At 35.8% G+C, this 17,883-nt stretch overlaps 1 protein-coding gene and 1 pseudogene across 2 annotated transcripts; both read right to left on the bottom strand.

The window, feature by feature from the left end:
* Positions 1 to 65: 65 nt before the first annotated feature.
* Positions 66 to 857, bottom strand: LOC125221095 (E3 ubiquitin-protein ligase RDUF2 pseudogene; annotated as a pseudogene).
* Positions 858 to 7,842: 6,985 nt separating this feature from the next.
* Positions 7,843 to 13,403, bottom strand: PYR4 (pyrimidin 4). Of its 2 annotated transcripts, XM_048127305.2 has the most exons (9): positions 13,246 to 13,396; positions 12,984 to 13,087; positions 10,624 to 10,713; positions 10,356 to 10,537; positions 9,985 to 10,121; positions 8,703 to 8,868; positions 8,479 to 8,595; positions 8,214 to 8,374; positions 7,843 to 8,147 (listed from the first exon to the last, which is right to left on the bottom strand). In XM_048127305.2, the coding sequence occupies exons 3-9, from the start codon at positions 10,704 to 10,706 to the stop codon at positions 7,953 to 7,955; spliced, it is 1,041 nt and encodes a 346-aa protein (XP_047983262.2). In that variant the 5' UTR covers positions 10,707 to 10,713; positions 12,984 to 13,087; positions 13,246 to 13,396; the 3' UTR covers positions 7,843 to 7,952. The 2 variants fall into 2 exon arrangements, with proteins under 2 accessions (XP_047983262.2, XP_047983261.2); XM_048127304.2 differs by lacking the exon at positions 12,984 to 13,087 and having other exon boundaries at positions 13,246 to 13,403.
* Between the last annotated feature and the right edge of the window lie 4,480 nt (positions 13,404 to 17,883).

Genomic DNA, 17,883 nt, shown 5'->3' on the forward strand with positions numbered 1-17,883 from the left:
CAATACTGAGTAACTAAGATTACTAAAGAGTAATTTAAAATGAAAACAAATTAATAGGCCAATATCTATTGCTGCTCAATGGGTGTCGAAGTTGAGCTCCTGCTCCTCCTCAACGGACCCGGACCCGAACTCGACCGCCCCCTCCGAAAAATCGAACAGAAAAATCGACGCAAAGCACCGGCCCTCCGCGGCCGCCACTGAATTGCCCTCAGCGCGCCGCCGGTGAAGGCGAGACCCCATTCCACATCGGAGAACACCACCGGCCGCGGCATCTCTCCCACAACGAATCTCCCCAAGGCGAATCCGGCGCCGGGCAACCGCCAGATGGCAATCCCCACGGCCCCCGACTGACCGGCCGGCAACTCGTGGCGGCAAACCGGGCAGGAGTTGTGGAGATTGAGCCACGGGAATATGCATTCGGCGTGGAAGAGGTGCTTGCAGGGCATCTTGAGGGCCTCCGAACCGAGCACGAAGGCGTCCGTGCACACGGCGCAGTGTGGCTCCACGTCCACGTGGCAGGCCTGGATCTGCACCGCGGGCAGGGACGCCACAGCGTGCTTGCTGGCGGGCGGATTATCCGGGCAGGCCCACATGCTGAAGCCGATCCCCAAGACGCGCTCCAGCATCGCCTGGGATCCGAACCCGAGCAATGACTCCGAAACAGAGGAAGGCAGAGGCCGGACCCCTCCACCCGACTCGTCATCGTAGTAGAACTGGAAGCCCCGCCCCACGGCCTCGTTCCGGAGGACTATGAGCGGATTGAAGGAGGTGTCGCGGCAGTGCGGACAGAATTGCGACTCAACCATGACCATCCTCTTGCACTGATAGCACCACAAAGACTGCTGGGCCGAATCCATGGGTGATTGATGATTGTTTTGGGGAGCATAGAGTAGTAGTATTTATACGTAAATTATTGTTTGTTATGAAATTCACAAGGAAGAAAAATTACACGTTATTTCCATAAACGAAATCAAAAAATTACGCGGCTGTCATCATTTCTTCCTTCTCTGTTTATGTAAATCAAATGTGTTATACAGTTGTACTAGTATCTTTTACACATATATAGGAGTATTAAATTTGTTTTAGGTTAATTATACAAATCGCATCAAACAAATTATCATATTCCTTATTTCAGAGTTGGATACTAATCATACTATAGTTTTAAATTATGCAAGTTCACATATTTATACATTTAATATGATCAAAGACTATTAGTAATACTTACTCAATCATGCAGATTTTTCCCAATTCTTTCGGTTATTACTACTTTAGTAAAGATATACTCCATTATCCAAATTTACAATATATTCTTCTATCACTAAATAAGATTAAGTTATTCAGTTTTATGTGAATAAGTTTGCTTGACTGAGTGTTTGGTATGTTAAATAAATAAACTAGATATTTTCATTGTTTAATCATACAAAATATTCCTAGTAAATCTCAATCAGAGGTATTTGTGTTGTTGATTACTTAATGCTATGGAGTTGCTTCTTTTTTGTCTTTGGCTCGATCTCCGTAAATCTTGGCTGCTCTTTTCATATAGAGCTCAGAAGAGCTCAAAACAGGAATTTTGGGAAAATAACAAAAGTGTCGTCATTATAATTATTTTTAATAAAAAATGAATTTTTTATTTATCTTTATGATAATTAGGGAAAGTAGAAGTGAAAGTGTTTGAAACTAAATTTAATGAGGAAGTGAAAGTGAAAAGATTTTGAATATAAATTGATTACTCATTGCAAAAATTAAAGTTAAATACTAATCAAACCACTATAAATACTACTCCCTCCGTCCACAAAATAATAGATCACTTTGTGTATGACACGAGTTTTAATGTAGAATTGGTAAAGTAAGAGAGAAGGAAAAAAAAGTAAGAGAGAAGTAGTGTTAGTGGAATGTGGAATAAGAGAGAAGAAGAAAAAGTAAGAGGGAATCTTTCCATAAATGATTGTGATCTATTTTTTTGGATGACCAAATATGGTAATTGTGATCTATTTTTTTTTGGACGGATGGAGTATTTGAATATATTGAGAAAATAGTACTCCTTCTGTCCCACAAGAATATGCACTCTTTTCTTTTTAATCCGTCTCACAAGAATATGCACTTTCTAATTTTAGAAACTTTGTTCTCTCTATTGAGCTGGGACCCATTCTCTACTAACAATAATTTTTCTCTCTACCTCTCTCTTACTTTTTTACCAATTTTGCATTCAAACTCGTGCAGTCCCCAAAGTGCATATTCTTTGAGGACGGAGGGAGTAGAATTTTGTTCATCTAAAAGCTAGATGAAACAATATTAGAGCATGCCCAAAGCTAGGGGACGGGCCGCAAATCGCGAGTCCCGGCCCGGGCCATGCATTAGACAGAGGAGAGTCACGGCCTGGGACGGTCCCGGGGCCGCAGTTGCGTCCCTGGGCCGCTCCCGGGGTCCGGCCCGTCCATGAGTTGGAGCCTCTTGGGCCGTGCCCCAAACCCCATTCCTTTTTGTTTTTTTCTTTTTTTCTGATTTCTTTAGCATTTGAGGAAGAGGAAGAATGGAAGAAGAATGGAGAAGAGGAAGAAGAAGGAGGGGGAGAGGGAAAGGGAAAGAGGCGTACATTTTAATTTATTTTGGGATGAGGAGCCTATTTTAATTTTCTCATTTTTATTGAGAAATGGAGACTATTTTGATTCTCTCATTTTCATTTTACTTTTAGTTTATACCCCCATCCCATAGTAGATGTCACACTTGGAAAATGACACGGGCTTTTAGGAGATGTTATTTTGTGTTAAGTGGTGAGAGAAAATATAATTTTACAATTGATGTGAGAGGGAATTTTTTCCAAAAGAAGAAATGTGACATCTTTTGTGGGACAAACTAAAAAGGAAAGTGTGACATCTACTATGGGACGAATGGAGTATAATTTATAATTATATGTTGGAAATTTGGAAGTGGAGCTCTCATTTTGAATTTCTTATTTTGTTCAATGTTTTTATTTTTTAGTTTATAATTTATTATTTTTGAATTAAAAATGAATTTTTCGTATTTTAATTGTTCAACATATTCTATTTTACAAGTAAAATAGGTTAGAGTTGTGAATAGTGCAATTTAATAGTTGTGGCCCGGGTTGGGGCTTGCAGGATTAGAGGAGTTGTGGCATGGGGCTCAAATTTAGGGGAATGATGACGTGGGGACTTGGGGCCTGAATTTGGGATGGGGTTGGATGCTCTTAGGGATGTAATTTCAACCCGAAATTCATGGGCCGGTCCAAATAGCCTAGTAAAATTAGTGGGTTGGGCTCTAATTTTGTGAATACAAAACCGGCCAAACTGATTAGCTCGAATGGGTTGCGAATCGGCCCGGTGGGTTGCAACTTTTAATTAAAAAAATTTATGTTTTAGGGGTTTTTGGTAGTTTTGAATTTTAAGTGACATAATCATTAGTCTTCGTCAATCTCCATTCTACACTTTTTCACTCGATCTCACACTATCAACTTTCAAGTTCCACCTCGACTCATTATTCCATCGTCTCATCATCTGTTACTATTGTCTTACCACCACCAATGTAACGCCCCAGTTTTTCAAACCCTAATTTTCGGGTTATAAAAATTTTTGCATTAAATGCTTTAAATGCTATGATATGTGAATTATTTGATTAGTGATTAATTGCATAGTGTCTTTGTGACCTAATTGCGTATGAGAATGGAGATTGAGTTGAATAGTCAACTTGTTAAAATGTTGACGTGGCTATGGAATAGTCAAAGATGTAGAAAAATGATGTGGCCGTTGAAAGGTCAATACGTTGAGAAAATGGAGTGGAAGTGAAGAGATGATTGATCTGAATATGTGAATATTTGATGCGGAGTAATATAATTGTGGGGAATTATTTTCCTAAGGGATGAGTGAGAATTTAATAAGAGCATTTCTTAAAGCATGTGAAATTTTCGGCCATCTTGATTATTGGAGAAGGAATAATATTATTCTTGGATTTAATTATTTTTGTTTGGGATAGTTATCCAAATTAAATCCAAAGTCCAAATACTCTATAATTCCTACATGGAATTTTCGAAATTTTCACCTTTGATATTCATGAGATTTTCGAAAATCTCATCTGGAAAGGAGGGAGGATTTATTTGTTATTTTATTGATTCCTTATTTATTCTATTCCATGAATAAATATAAATATGCTAAAATATCCTAGCATATCTTGCCAAATCTAAGAAGATCTTACCATATCCTAATTAAATTAGGATTTGAATTTAATTCTTTGTGGAGAGAAGTAAATTAACGCCACTTCTCCTTTTAATTTGGGGAGTATTTTATTTTATTCTTGCTCCGTGATATATTATTCTGCTCCGTGAAATATTCAAATTAAATCATAGGCTAATTATTTAAGCCTAGATTTTCAAAAATCCTCTTACTTCTCAACAAATTTAACGCCACTCCCCCATATTCTCTACCAAATCTTCCAAATCTTTATTTATTTAATTATTGGGATATTATTATTTGTGACTCTATAAATAGGAGAGAAACCCTAACCCTAGAGATCACAAAACCGGCGCCTCCCACTCCCAAAAATTTCGAAATCTTCTCTCCCACTTTCTCCAAGTTTTCTCCAAGTTTTCTCCAAGTTTTCTTCAAGTTTTCTTCAAGATTTCTTCATCAATTGAGAAGAATTCAAGTGAAATTCAAGAGATTATTGAAGAATCAAGACTAATTCCTTGTTTCTACCGTTCGTTCTTTTGGAAAAAGGTACTTTAAATTTTGATCTCCTCTTCATCTACCGATTAATCGGTATTCTTGAGTCCACATGCATTTAGATGAGTGAAGGGGAAATAAATTGATGAAATTTGGGATGCATGGATGTGTGTGTGTTTTTGACCGTGTGTGTGTGTGTGCACGCCTCGGTCGGCGTGCACAAGTGTGATGATCGTGTGCGTATGTTGTGTGTGTGGAACACTCATGCGTGACACGATTTAATGGTGAATTTGGAGTTTTTATTTGAATAAAAATGATATGCTAATCATACTTCGATTTTGATTGATGATTTTGAAAATAATCGATGGGGAAAAGGGAAACGTGAGATCATGCATGATTTGAAATCCATGATTGAAACTGATTTGAGATATGCCTAATTTAAAGGTGATACTTCGCGCTCTCAGCGTGATAAACGAGGAGAAAAGAATTCTATCGAGCTAAACCTACGAGGTGGGCTTTCTTTTAAAATAAGGACATTGTCCTAAACTGATATTGATGAGAATGAAATATGTGTTATCATGCCTTGATTTGTTTTGTCGTGCCTATCCCTCGTGGCTATGCCACTATTGTAATAATCGAATTCGGATCCTTGTAGAGCCGCAAACTCTACTTGGGTTAGTGTACACCAATGTTAGACCGAGAGTCAGCGTACGGATTGGCCGGTCTAGTGACCTGGATTGCGGCCGCAGTCCTTGTCATGTAGAATGAGGATATGGTAAACGTCTATGAGAAAAATGGTTGCGCGACCGTGATATTTGAGAAAGAAGATATTTTGGTGCCTCGGGTCTTTCTAAAGTTAAAACCCCGACGGACACTTGAAAATGGCATGATAATGACTATATTTGTGATAAAACTGTTTTCGGCAATGAGCCCATTGAGTATGATTATCGTACTCAGCCCTGCATGTGTTTTCCTTATGTGCAGGTTGAGTGGTGACGAGCGGGCGGCGGTGTTGAGTAGAGAATAATAAGATGATCTTTTGGTATTTAAGGTGTCGTTGTGTCCTTATACATAGCCTCACTTCTTTCTTGGTCGCTTCCGCTATGCTATTTTTATGAAAACTTATGATCTTTTGTTGGGATAAATGCTTTTATTTTCGTGGGTATGTTTTGGAATATGAACAGTTAGAAATACTCTTTTGAAGAACTTGGTTAAGCTTTTAATCTTTTGATGGATTCTCTTGCTAAGGCATTATTCTTCCTCTACTTAATTGTTCATTTAATGCTATGGTAAAATCCCTTCTTAATGAAACCCTAGCCTATGATTCTTTGATGCATTTAAGTCTACCTAGTTAGCGAACGCCGCATTTATTATACCCTAAATGGGCGGGTCGTTACAACCAAAGTCAATCAAGACAAAATTAAGAACTAACCCATCAAAGTCTTAATATATTTATCATTTTAATAATAATTCATGTAAGATACGATTTTTAATTTTCATAAAGAATTAATTACGAACAATGCCAAAATAATGACACGAACACAAGCTTTAATTCAAATTGATTGATTAAATTTTGATTTCTCTTTGTTTATATTGTAGTTGATTGAGATGAAAGTTTTCTCTCCAACTATTATTGAAGAAAACTATGAAATCTGAAGATTTTACATGACTCTAAAACTAGAAAGAAAAAATATGTAAAATTTAAAATCATTTTATTGACTTTTTAATTCTATAAACTTTTTACTAATGTTTATAATAAAACTTTTTAAAATAAATAATTTAGTACTCCCTCCGTCCCATCGATGATGACTCACTTTTCTTTTTGATTTGTTCCAACTAAGATGACTCATTACTAAAATAGAAACACATATCTCTACTTTATTCTCTCTCTCTTGCTTTATTCTTTCCATTGAACATACAAAATTAAATTGCATAAAATTCCGTGTCACCCAAAGAAAGAGTCATTTTCCTTGGGACGGAGGAAGACTAGTAAAAGTTTAGATTTCATGAAGTATTTAAAGAATTTATTTTATTAATAAGAAATAATATCAATTGAAAAATTAAAGAAAGATAGAATAAAGTAAAGAAAAAAAATATTTCCACTGAGAACTTATAATACTCCCACATCCCACAAAATATATTATACCTATGGAATGCATGAGAGTTTAGGAGATTTTTATTTTGTGTGTTAAGAAGTTAAGAAAGAAAATATAATTTTTATATTAATATGAGAGAAATATTTTTTCAAAATAGAAATATCACATCTTAAGTGAAACAAATCAAAAAGGAAAGTGATATACTCTCTCTGTCCCAGTTTTATAGTTACATTTTGCCATAAAATTCCGTCCCACATTTATAGTCACATTTAGAATTTTTCATATTTGAACATAAAATTTTACCCCATTATTCACTAAAATTACACTCAAATGCCATTATCAACACAAAAATAAACCAAAGCAAAAAGTCAAAAATGGACTCACCTTTAATCAACTCACTTCATTTATTACACACTCCACCATCTCACTTCATTAATTACACACTCCACCAATTCCTTAAAACCCGTGCCATAACTAAATGTGACTATAAATTTGGGACGGAGGGAGTAACTTTTATGAAATGGAGGGAGTAGTGTGCAAACTAGTAAATGTTACGATTTCAAAAAATTTAAGAGTTTATTTTGATAATAATAAGTAATATGAATTGATAACAAATACTCTCCTCGTCTCACAATAGGAGGCACATTTGATGTGGATACGAGTTTTAAGAAATATAAAGAATAGTGAATTGAAAAAATTACTAGTAAAATATTAGATCCACTTTTTTATATTGATTTTATAATAAAATGTGAGTAAAGTAAATTAGTGGAATGTGAGACTGCTTACCATTTATGGTAAAGTGAATTGTGACTTTTATTGTGGGACGGACCGAAATGACAAAATATGACTTATCGTGGGACGGAGGGAATAGTATATTTCTACAATAGAAGGGCGCAATTATGCTATTTACGACTCCGACTATAGGGGGATATTTAGGCTTTCCGGACGGTAGGGAGGGGGCGACCACACCTCTCCACCCCATATTCTTACTTATACATGCAATTACTCAAATTTTTAGTATTTTTATCACACGCATCCATCATCACATCACCTCTACAATATTGTAGTCTTAATTTGTCAAAATTAAATTAAATTCCATCAACCTCAAATTTAAGGTGTGTACATAACATAATCCTGGATGATGCCGATCATAAATTATTCAAAGTGCGTAAATTTTGTTATTCTAGATAGGAGATGGTAGCCAGTCGAGTACCTGACCAGCAAACATTGGAACGATATCACCCAATCCAAAAGAAAATGATGCTGGTACTGTCCAGGGGGTCTTGCTCAATCTTATCTTCGAGCTGTTTCTTGGTAGACCATAGAAGTCTGGTCCGTTGAAGCTCGCAAAAGCCTCCAACTTGTCCAGCGCACCAGCCTGTAGTAATGCGATCATTAATTAGGACTTCAAATTTCCTTGTACTAATAATGCACACAAATTTACCTCTTCAAAAACCTTTGCATACAGTGATAGGGCCACAGGCGAATTGTAGATTCCAGCACACCCACAAGGACACTCCTTGTTCCTTCTATCATGAGGGGCACTATCAGTTCCAAGGAAGAACCTTTTGCTTCCACTCGTGATGGCTGATGCTATTGCCTGCCCTGAAAGAATGTCAAATTGATTCACGCAACAGTAGAAACAATGTTTGCTAATTATGTGTGATTCCGAAGACCACAACATTATTGATAACTAAAGGCATACGTACTATGTATCTCTCTCTTCAGTACTGGAAGACAATAATTGTGAGGTTGCAATCCACCTTGGAAAAGGGAATTTCTGTTAAGAACAATATGTTGTGGAGTGACTGTTGCTGCAACAAATCCTATAAAGCATGAAAATAAAAATATTAGACAGTGGCAATGACATCATCTTGATTGATCAAACATAATGGAACTTCTGCATTTAAAAGCATTTGACACGAGGGCATACTTTCATCACTAGACAAAACAAAGTCCACAGCATCCTTAGTCGTAATGTGTTCCATGACAACCTTCAATTGGGGGAACTTCTGAATTAAGGGGCGGAGAACTGTATCGATGAACACCTTTTCACGATCAAACACATCAACATCGGGATTTGTTACCTCCCCATGGACCTGCAGAGAATTCATTCACTGAGGTCCTTGCCAATTATTTTTATGCACCAATTTAATAAGGACCAGCCTTTGTAGACGCATACTAAAGGCTCGTGCCAAAGAACTCGATAAGGATGAAGAGAATATGCTGGCTCCATACTAGGTTACGGGTACTAGAAAGCAGAGCAACAAGAACAAACAAGACACTGGCTCCATACTAGGAAGGCAAGATACCTACGGCCTCATAGTGGTAAACTAGCTCTCGCAAGCGCTAATAGAGCACTCATACCCTACAGCTAGTAGCTCACTCACTCGCTTGTCTCACTCTAATAGCCGCTCCCCTAGCCCTTTTTTAGTACGGATCTGGGGGAAGCTACATTGGAAACAGCAACAAGAGTACAAGCTCTAGAGTGTACATGGCCTAGAACTAGTAGGTCAATCACTTGCCTAGTATTTTAGACTTAGAAAAAAGGGACACTAAGGGTTGCACAGTGAAAGCCTCGTAAGAGAAGTCCTTCACCCTTATCCCTAATTTCCCTTTGGATAGTTTCATCGTGCAGGTGGTGTGTGTGTGTATGTGTGCCTGTGTTTTATAGCTCTGAGATAATAGAGCCATAAAACACAGACCACTATATCCCACCATACCGATACGCCATATCCCTGTCAGGCGGACCGCCATACGGGATCGACAACATTGATTATCTCTTAGTGAACTTCTGCCAAAAGGGTGGCAGACATCAAAAATTCACCCACTAACACAATTAATCAACATCTGGACTTGATACCTCCCCACCTGCACAGTTTTCATTCGCAGTAGGGTTTTGCCAATTTTTGTGCGCCTACAATATTTGATGTGTGGTCAATGGTCATGTCACATTCATGTTAAATCTTGCTTTTATTTTTCTATTGACTTATATAGTTCAAGCGAACACGTTGTCTATATGTATATTATTAGCTTTCAAAATACAAAATGGCAATTCAATGAGCATTAAAACAACTTGTTCACCAACATAGTATTTGTAAGTATTTATTTTTATCCAAGAGTATAATAAGCAAAAGTGGTGATTAGGCTGCACAAACATAATATATTTCACACTTGAAGCACAATTCGCTATGAAGAAACAAAAGTAAGCTTACCAGCAAAGGCATTTTCAGCTGAACCATTTCCTCAAGTACAGGTAAACACTTCCCAAAGAGGTCGGTTACACCATCTTGAGAATTTGTGGTAGCACCAGCTGGATACAATTTCACAGCATATACAACTCCACTCTCTCCTGCAATAGCAATAATTTATATAAATCATGGAGCCATTAACTTTTAAAACAACATCTTTGATGTGAAAGAATACATGAAATCGAAACAAAAACTTGTGGTGGAGAAAACGCATTCCCTACTTCCATGAAGCAGTTTAGCAATCTAATATTAAAACATGAGGTTGTCAAAGATAACAGCATACAAGCTCCCTCTGGAACTATGCACCTCGTAAAAAAGGAGTTTCACAAACTCACTTGCTAGCTTAATCTCATTAGGGCTTGTAGTGTCTGTCAAATAAAGTGTCATCAAAGGATTGAAATCACTGTCCTTTGGCAGAGCCTTCAAAATTGATTGTCGGTAGGTCATAGCGGCAGCAGTAGTGGTGATGGGAGGTCTCAGATTTGGCATGACTATGGCTCTCCCAAAGTGTTGTGAACTGTATGCAAATAAGGGGAAAGTACTAAACTCAACAAGAGAACAAACTAAAGTCTACACATGGATTTTTAGTAGTACAGCTACAACCTGTGCGGGACAACTGCTTGAAGAAGCTGCCCATCACGAAGATGGAGATGCCAATCATCAGGTCGTGTGATTGAAAGCTCCATTTTTATCCTATATGCTCCATCATGTCAATAGACCCACAAGTTATGAAGATAGCACAAGGAAGTAAACTCATGAAAAGAATAGAACAATGCCAATAAGGAAAAGGCAAAATGCTAAACTTAAATTTTTGACGCAGAAAGGTTCAAAGCAAGCCGTAGGATTGAGCAAAATATTAGTGCAACTTCGGCGGAGAGGAACGTCAATATTATGTTGCAAGTGAAAAAATAGGATCAATGCCCAGACATTTCAGACCAGCCGCCTATTGGGTTTTATTATAGATATCATAAATCTAGGCAGCTTTAGATACAGGGTTTAGTGGCAAAAATCGCGAGATCAAGAAGTTGCACACAAAAGTGTTAATATAATGAATCCCAAAGTACTAGGTCAGACATGGGGCTCATGTAAAACGGAAAATAGGTCGCAGTTCAATGTTGACAAGAGAAATACAGTGCACTACCGAAAAGAAGCCAGTCTAAGTGACATCTTAATCACAAAATAAAGAAGTTTTATCGGCAAAGGTATTCCTGAAATAGAATTGGCTGGACAATTCATCATGGTGATAAAAAAAAGAAAAAACCAAACATACACAAGAAGGTCAAAAGTAACAGATACAAATAAAAGTCGTGGAATACTAAAACTCAAAGATTGCAAGGTCAAGAACAGAATTGGAGTCATCAATGCAAAAAAAAAAAATTGATCAGTAGACCAATGATGTCAGAAAACAAAGGTAAAATGGAAAGGTGAACAGATTACCATATTAATGTAGCAAATGCATTCCAAAATCATAACTTATAGAACAAGGTCGGTCTGAATAACTTGTGTTACATTTTTCAGAATTTGTAGATTGACTTACAAATCTCAGATTCTATAGAGGTATTTGAGAGATTTTCGAATGGAGGGATAGCATGGAACACTTAAGAATAAAGAAGAACACAACAAAGATATTTAATATTTAATGAATTCGGTAACAAAAGGAGGTGCAAAATATACAAAGAAAACACTGAGTTAGGTATTTTCCGACATATATACATGCAATTTTGGCTTTGAACAGACAAGAGAAACCATTCATACATGAAACAGACTCCGTAAATGAGAAAAATAAAGAGGTAGGTAGAACACTTATGCCTTGGATAATTTAGCCTTATAACTGTACAATACTTGGAATGACTAAAATATGTCGGCAGAAATGAGAAAGTGGGCAAATAAATGTCTAAGATTCAGGTAAGACAGTAAACAAATATAACATGGATGAATGGTCCTCATAACCTATTAAAACAAAAGAATTTTGATCAAAATAATCTGCAAGAGTGTAGATTTATTCAATTGACCGATGCCCCAAACGTATGCAAAATCCTCACAATTCCACTTTGCATAAAATAAAGGCTGTCCAAAATCATCTTTTACCAAAAACACATCTTTCTCACAATCTAAATTTAAATTATGCATGTAAAGTACATTCTCAAGCTAAATCAAATTAGCAAACCAAGTTTCCAAAACTTTATTAACAACTCCATATTGCCCCTACATTCAAGCATTAAGTTCAACAATCATTCTATTCACTTCTCAAAGGAGGCTTAGGAAACCATCAAAAGATTGGGTTTACACATAGTTTTGCTCAATTTCAAAGTGAGGATGAATTTAAATCTTAAACCCTAGCTTTCAAATGAGGATGAAACAAAATTACTAATTACAGAGTACTACTAGTTTTGTTTGTATATACACCCATTTAATGTCACTTATTGGTTTTAAAAATAATGTCTCTTTTTAGTATACTACTCCCTTTTGTTTTCGAAATTTACACCCTTTTAACGAAATTATGTTTGCAATTAGTTTCATAATCATAGCTACAGCCACTTATCCATCCAAACTTCACTATTATTTCACCATTGATACTTAAATCATATCTAAAGATAGCATGATGTATGTATCTATAGCTATCATAAAAAATTATAACCATAATTTGATTTTTTTTTCACTTATTGATCAATTAAGCGATACCAAAAAATGAAAACACAAAACATGGAGGAGAATCAAATCTTTACAGCTGAAATAAAATTATCTAATATCCTAAGGGCAACTCCAACTATACTGGAAAACCCATTTTTCCAGTTAAACAGCCCCAACCAACACCAAAACGCATCTCAAATTACCATTTTTGCGTTTTTTGAACAGTAGGCAGTAGGCACCCAAATATGGGGTAGCACTGTAGCTACTGCATAATTTGTGAAAAATTGCAAAACACCCTTCATATTATGTATTTATTGGGGGAAGAAACATGCCTGTGGCCTGATGAAGAGGAAACAAGAACCGTAGAGAGAGAGACGATGGGTTCTGTATTTCTTCATATGAAGAAGACGATGGAGGCTATTTTATTAAGGTGTATCTACATGGAATTGACAGTTGTGGGCCTCAATTATATACAGTATTTAAGTATGGAGTATTTAAAGCAAAATCGACACAGCAACGAAAATGTACGAAGAAATTAAAACATAATCACACACAAGTCCATCAAAGTCCAACTCAAAATCAAAGTTAGGGTACCAGTGATAGGAGGCTGCTCAGGCTGGGAGCCGAGCGGCTACTGGCTGCTGCTGTCGGCCGTCCAAGATTTGAGAGAAGAGAAAACCATGCCCTAATTTCCTCACCTAGAAACTTCGTTAGGTTAACTACATTGACCTTTCGGAATATGGGATCGAGGCGTGGAACAATGGAATTTCTGATTTTTTATGCTTTTTCTATTTTTTTTCCTATTACCTTTTTATATTTTTATCTAAATTCTTATAAATTATCTTCTCTTTAATCAGCCGATCATACAAATGATATAAAAATATTAAAATATTGATTTGAATATCTTTCTCTTTTCCATATTATCTTTGTGAGTGAACTATTGTAGTGTTCATTAAATAACAATTTTATTCACTAAATAATTTATCATCACTACTCCTATTAACTAACAAGCTATGTGAAAAAGTAGACAATATCTAATCGTATATCATCCCGAATCATTTATTTTGGATTGAAGAGACGGCGGGCAGAGAAAGGTGGAGACGGAGGCGGCGAACGGTGGAGGCGCCCGTCGAGGAGGGTGGACACGGGTCTGGAGTAAAGAAAAGAAGCAGCAAAGGGTGGAGAGTGGAGGCTCAGTAGAGGAAATAGGTGGAGGCCAATCTGGTTTTCTAGTGTAAAGAGATGGGAGTTTGGTGTCTCTCAATTGGAATGTGATTCTGTTTGATATTTAGAATATACGGAAAAAATATGAAAGATGATTATGTTGATTTATTAGAATTTAGATAAAAATATAAAAAGGGTAGTTTAGTCCACTTATAAATGATAAGAAATAAATAATAGGAAAAAAGAATAGAAAAAGGATAAAAAAAACCAGAAATCCCTTGTTCCGAAAAATACGCACGCCTGGATCTCATATTCTTAAGGTCAGGGAAATTAACTCCTAATTTCGAAAGGTCAGCATAATTAACTCCTAATAACGAAATTTCTCTTTCCTCACCTCCATTCTAAATATGCAATATTCAGATCGAATGAGTTAAATAAATATTACTCTACTTACACAGATTAAGCAATATTTTGAATAAAGTTATCAAACAAATCTCATTTTTTTTTATTTCTTTTCAGGATTATCCTATTGTATTAAATACTATGAAAAATAACCCAAAATTAATACTCCACAGTACAACATAATCTCTATTTTGTATCTTTCTTATTTTATTTTCACTGCAATAACTTAGTAAAATAATACTAACATATAAAATTTTCGATAAAAATAAATATTTTATATTTAATAGGAAAAATTGAGTATTTAGCTATAATGAAACAAACTAAAAACTGATTTAAGAATTTAATAATTTAAAATTTTTTGGCTGTTTTTCCAACACAAAGAACATATCTCACCATGGTGGAATTGTGAATAAAACTACAATTTCAGCGAAATAATCAATAAACAAACAAATATATCGGGAGATGGCAGCAACACAAGCAAATTTGATCATGCAAAATTGAGGTTTAATCAAATGCTAATGACAAAATTCTATAAATAGGTGATTCTGGAAAACTGCTTCCATGGATAGGTGGTTTTGTTTCTATTAGTGGGTGTTACGCATTCTTAATACGTAACTTAGGTGAATATTATCGCGATCAGAAAAATCAAACTAAACACGCATTCTTAGAATGTCTGTCTAATGTGAATAAAATTAGTGCACAACATAACAGAATCGCAGACGCGCCGCTTCTAAACTACTACACTTTCTCGCGAAACCCTTCCAAGAATGCTACCTTGTCGTCCGATTCTTGCATAAATCGCCCAAATTCGTCTAATTGTTTCTCCCTCAAGGTAAGTTACATGCTTTTCTTCTTCATTTAGGTTTAGTAGTTAAAAATTATAATTTAGGTTTTGTAGTTAAAAATTAAAATTTTATGTTATTGGTATAAATTGTATGTTCAATGTGTGTTATTAGCTACTAGGATTGGTATGTAGTGTCTTTTGAATTGTTAATTTCTAAAGATTTGGTATATAGTTTATTTTGAATTATTTAAATTTTGAGATAAAGTTGTGTATCGCAGGATTATGGACACAGAATCTATTTGTGTCCTTTTATATTGGGATGGAAGAATAGTACAAATTGGAGGAATTGGTTTGTCTTATGAGCCACCCGTGGCAAATGCATACCTTGTGTTAGATAAGTTTGTTCCATACAATGAGTTGGTTAACAGAATATGTGATTGCATTGGAATCAATATTAATGAGTATATGATTAGTTTGACATGGAAGCGTGCAATTCAAGTGGGTCATGAATATAACTTTGTGGGCGTTCGACTTTGCGATGCATATATGAGGGATATGTTTGCAACAACTATTCAATCAGGTCAAATTGAGTTATTTGTTGACTATCAAGCTAAGTTAGCACAACAACGACAAGTTCAAGATATAGTACAATATGATGATGGTCCATCTGGACATAATGAAGTTAGTCATGAGCCGGCTAATTTTGGGGATGCTGAGCCTAGTTTTGGGGATGATGGGCCTGGTTCTGGGGAAGGTGGACTATCTCCCCATAATAAAGTTAGTGACGATTCTGAATCTGAAGACTGTGTCAGAAAAATCAACAACCCCACCTGAATTGAGTGAAGAATCAGAAGCAACCCAAGATGCATCTTATGATGAGACATTGAATGTGCCTCGTAGGTATGTCCCATTAGTCCCTGAAGAGCGAAGTGAACAGGAGTATGAGCATCCAAGGTTATGTTATTTTCGTACTCTACCGACGACATAAGGTAATTACTATGAAAGTAACCACGATGATTCTGAATCTAGCAGTTGGTTTTGGGATGAGAAGAATCCCACGCGGATTGGGTTAGGAACTAAATTTGATACCAAGCTACAGTTGAAGACTGCTGTTACTTTATGGCATTTGGAGTCATCGACATAAGAATACTACGTGGTGGAAAGTAAACCAACAAAATGGAATGTGGAATGCAAAACTCTGAAAGAACCGAAAGAGACGGGGAGCACGAGCACAAATAGGAGACGACGGAAGCAAACAGGTGGATGTATTTGGAAACTCAGAGCAACATTGGGGAAGCACGACCGCAAATGGGAAATCAGACAATGGACTGATAGACATACTTGTGTAGGTAATCCCAACTCCAGGGACCACGCTAACGTTTCATCAGGTATGGTGGCTTTGTGTGTTAAGCATCATATTCTAAAGGACCCCGAGTATACGCCTAACTCCATTATTGAGGATGTGAAGCAAAAGTATCATGTTGAAATATCCTACAAGAAAGCATAGTATTCAAACACGCATTCTTAGAATGCGTAACACCCAGTGATAGAAGCAAAAAAAAACCACCTATCCACGGAAGTAGTTTTCCAGAATCACCTATTTATAGAATTTAGCGCCAATGAATCATGCAGTGGCCAGACTACTCCGGCGGTGGCTTTGGTAGTTGCAGGTAGGGGTGGATGTGAAAATTTTTTGTTAGTAGAGGCTCTACTATATATATTCTCATTATCTACGAAAAATAGACCGGTGGAATAAATAAGTTTTAATGCTTATTGATGGACATACTAAAATAAAAATAAATAACTATTTTTCGTAAATGATGTAGTATTATTCATGATTAAAAATATAGTAAAAAAAACACATTTTTGAATAATTAAGGTGAAAAAAAGAAAGTCTACAAGTTTATCTTATGGATTAAAGTCACTAAGAAAATAAAAACTGAGTTTGCACTTTGCATCAATTATTTGGAAAGAAAATTGAAATAGTACTTTGTAAATAAAAATTTTGGAAATAGTTATAGTGGAGACGAGAAAATTTAAAATTTAATAACTCAAAACTAAGTTATTAAATTGAAATTTAATTTACACTCCCTGATTCAGAAAGTTTAACAAAGCACATTGTTAAAGAAATACAAATATTTCCATCAAAATGAACTCATAGTTGTTGCACTTTGAATTTAATTTAGTAGCCAATAAATGAACGGGTGTTTTAAAATAAAACATAATATCTTAATTTACTAGGAAGTTAATAATATTAATTGTAATCGACTCATCTTCTCCCTCAACCATCTCAGAAGACGTAGTTCTTCATTTCATCGTCTATATTATTTAACTTCTTGATTTTTTTAGCCCTTTTTCATCGGCAAACCTTTGATGATTTAGTGTTCAACAATATTAATTTGGTGAGGTATAGAGATAAATTTCAAAATTTTTAATAATTTCTGAAATAGAAAATATCGGAAAAATGTTTAGCCCTCCCCCATTTCAACGTGTGCCCGCCATTGGTTGCAGTTGAGGGAAGAATGGGTTAATGGAGTAGTGAGCCCTTGGGATGGAGAATCTAATGGATAATTATTCAAACTTTAAATAATTATATTATAATTATTAATTTTATTATAAAAAAAATTTAATGCTCCCACCAAAAGTACGAAGATTTGGTTTGACACGAGTTTTAATATATAATTAGTAAAGTAAGAGAGAAAGACAAAATGCTGTGTAAGGCCTGTGTAAATAATATTAGCAGAGCGTGGACTTCACATCGGACTTCACATCATTAGGAGTGAAGTGTAATAATATAGTTTGTAAATAAAATGATATGTAAGGGTAATATGTTGTTTAACTATTCTAAAATTAAAAATTTCATACTTTTCAGAGATGGATTT

Source organism: Salvia hispanica, chromosome 1 (genome assembly GCF_029641045.1).
Source record: "Salvia hispanica isolate PSC_SH4W2 chromosome 1, Shi_PSC_v1, whole genome shotgun sequence".
NCBI classification, from domain to species: domain Eukaryota; kingdom Viridiplantae; phylum Streptophyta; class Magnoliopsida; order Lamiales; family Lamiaceae; genus Salvia; species Salvia hispanica.

Excerpts from the sequence above, each read along its gene's own strand:
- PYR4 (XM_048127304.2), bottom strand. The coding sequence starts at position 10,706 with ATGGAGCTTTCAATCACACGACCTGATGATTGGCATCTCCATCTTCGT. Across the intron at positions 10,538-10,623 it reads CAAGCAGTTGTCCCGCACAG|TTCACAACACTTTGGGAGAG; the intron begins GTTGTAGCTGTA and ends ATTTGCATACAG. Across the intron at positions 8,869-9,984 it reads AGCTGAAAATGCCTTTGCTG|GTCCATGGGGAGGTAACAAA; the intron begins GTAAGCTTACTT and ends AATTCTCTGCAG.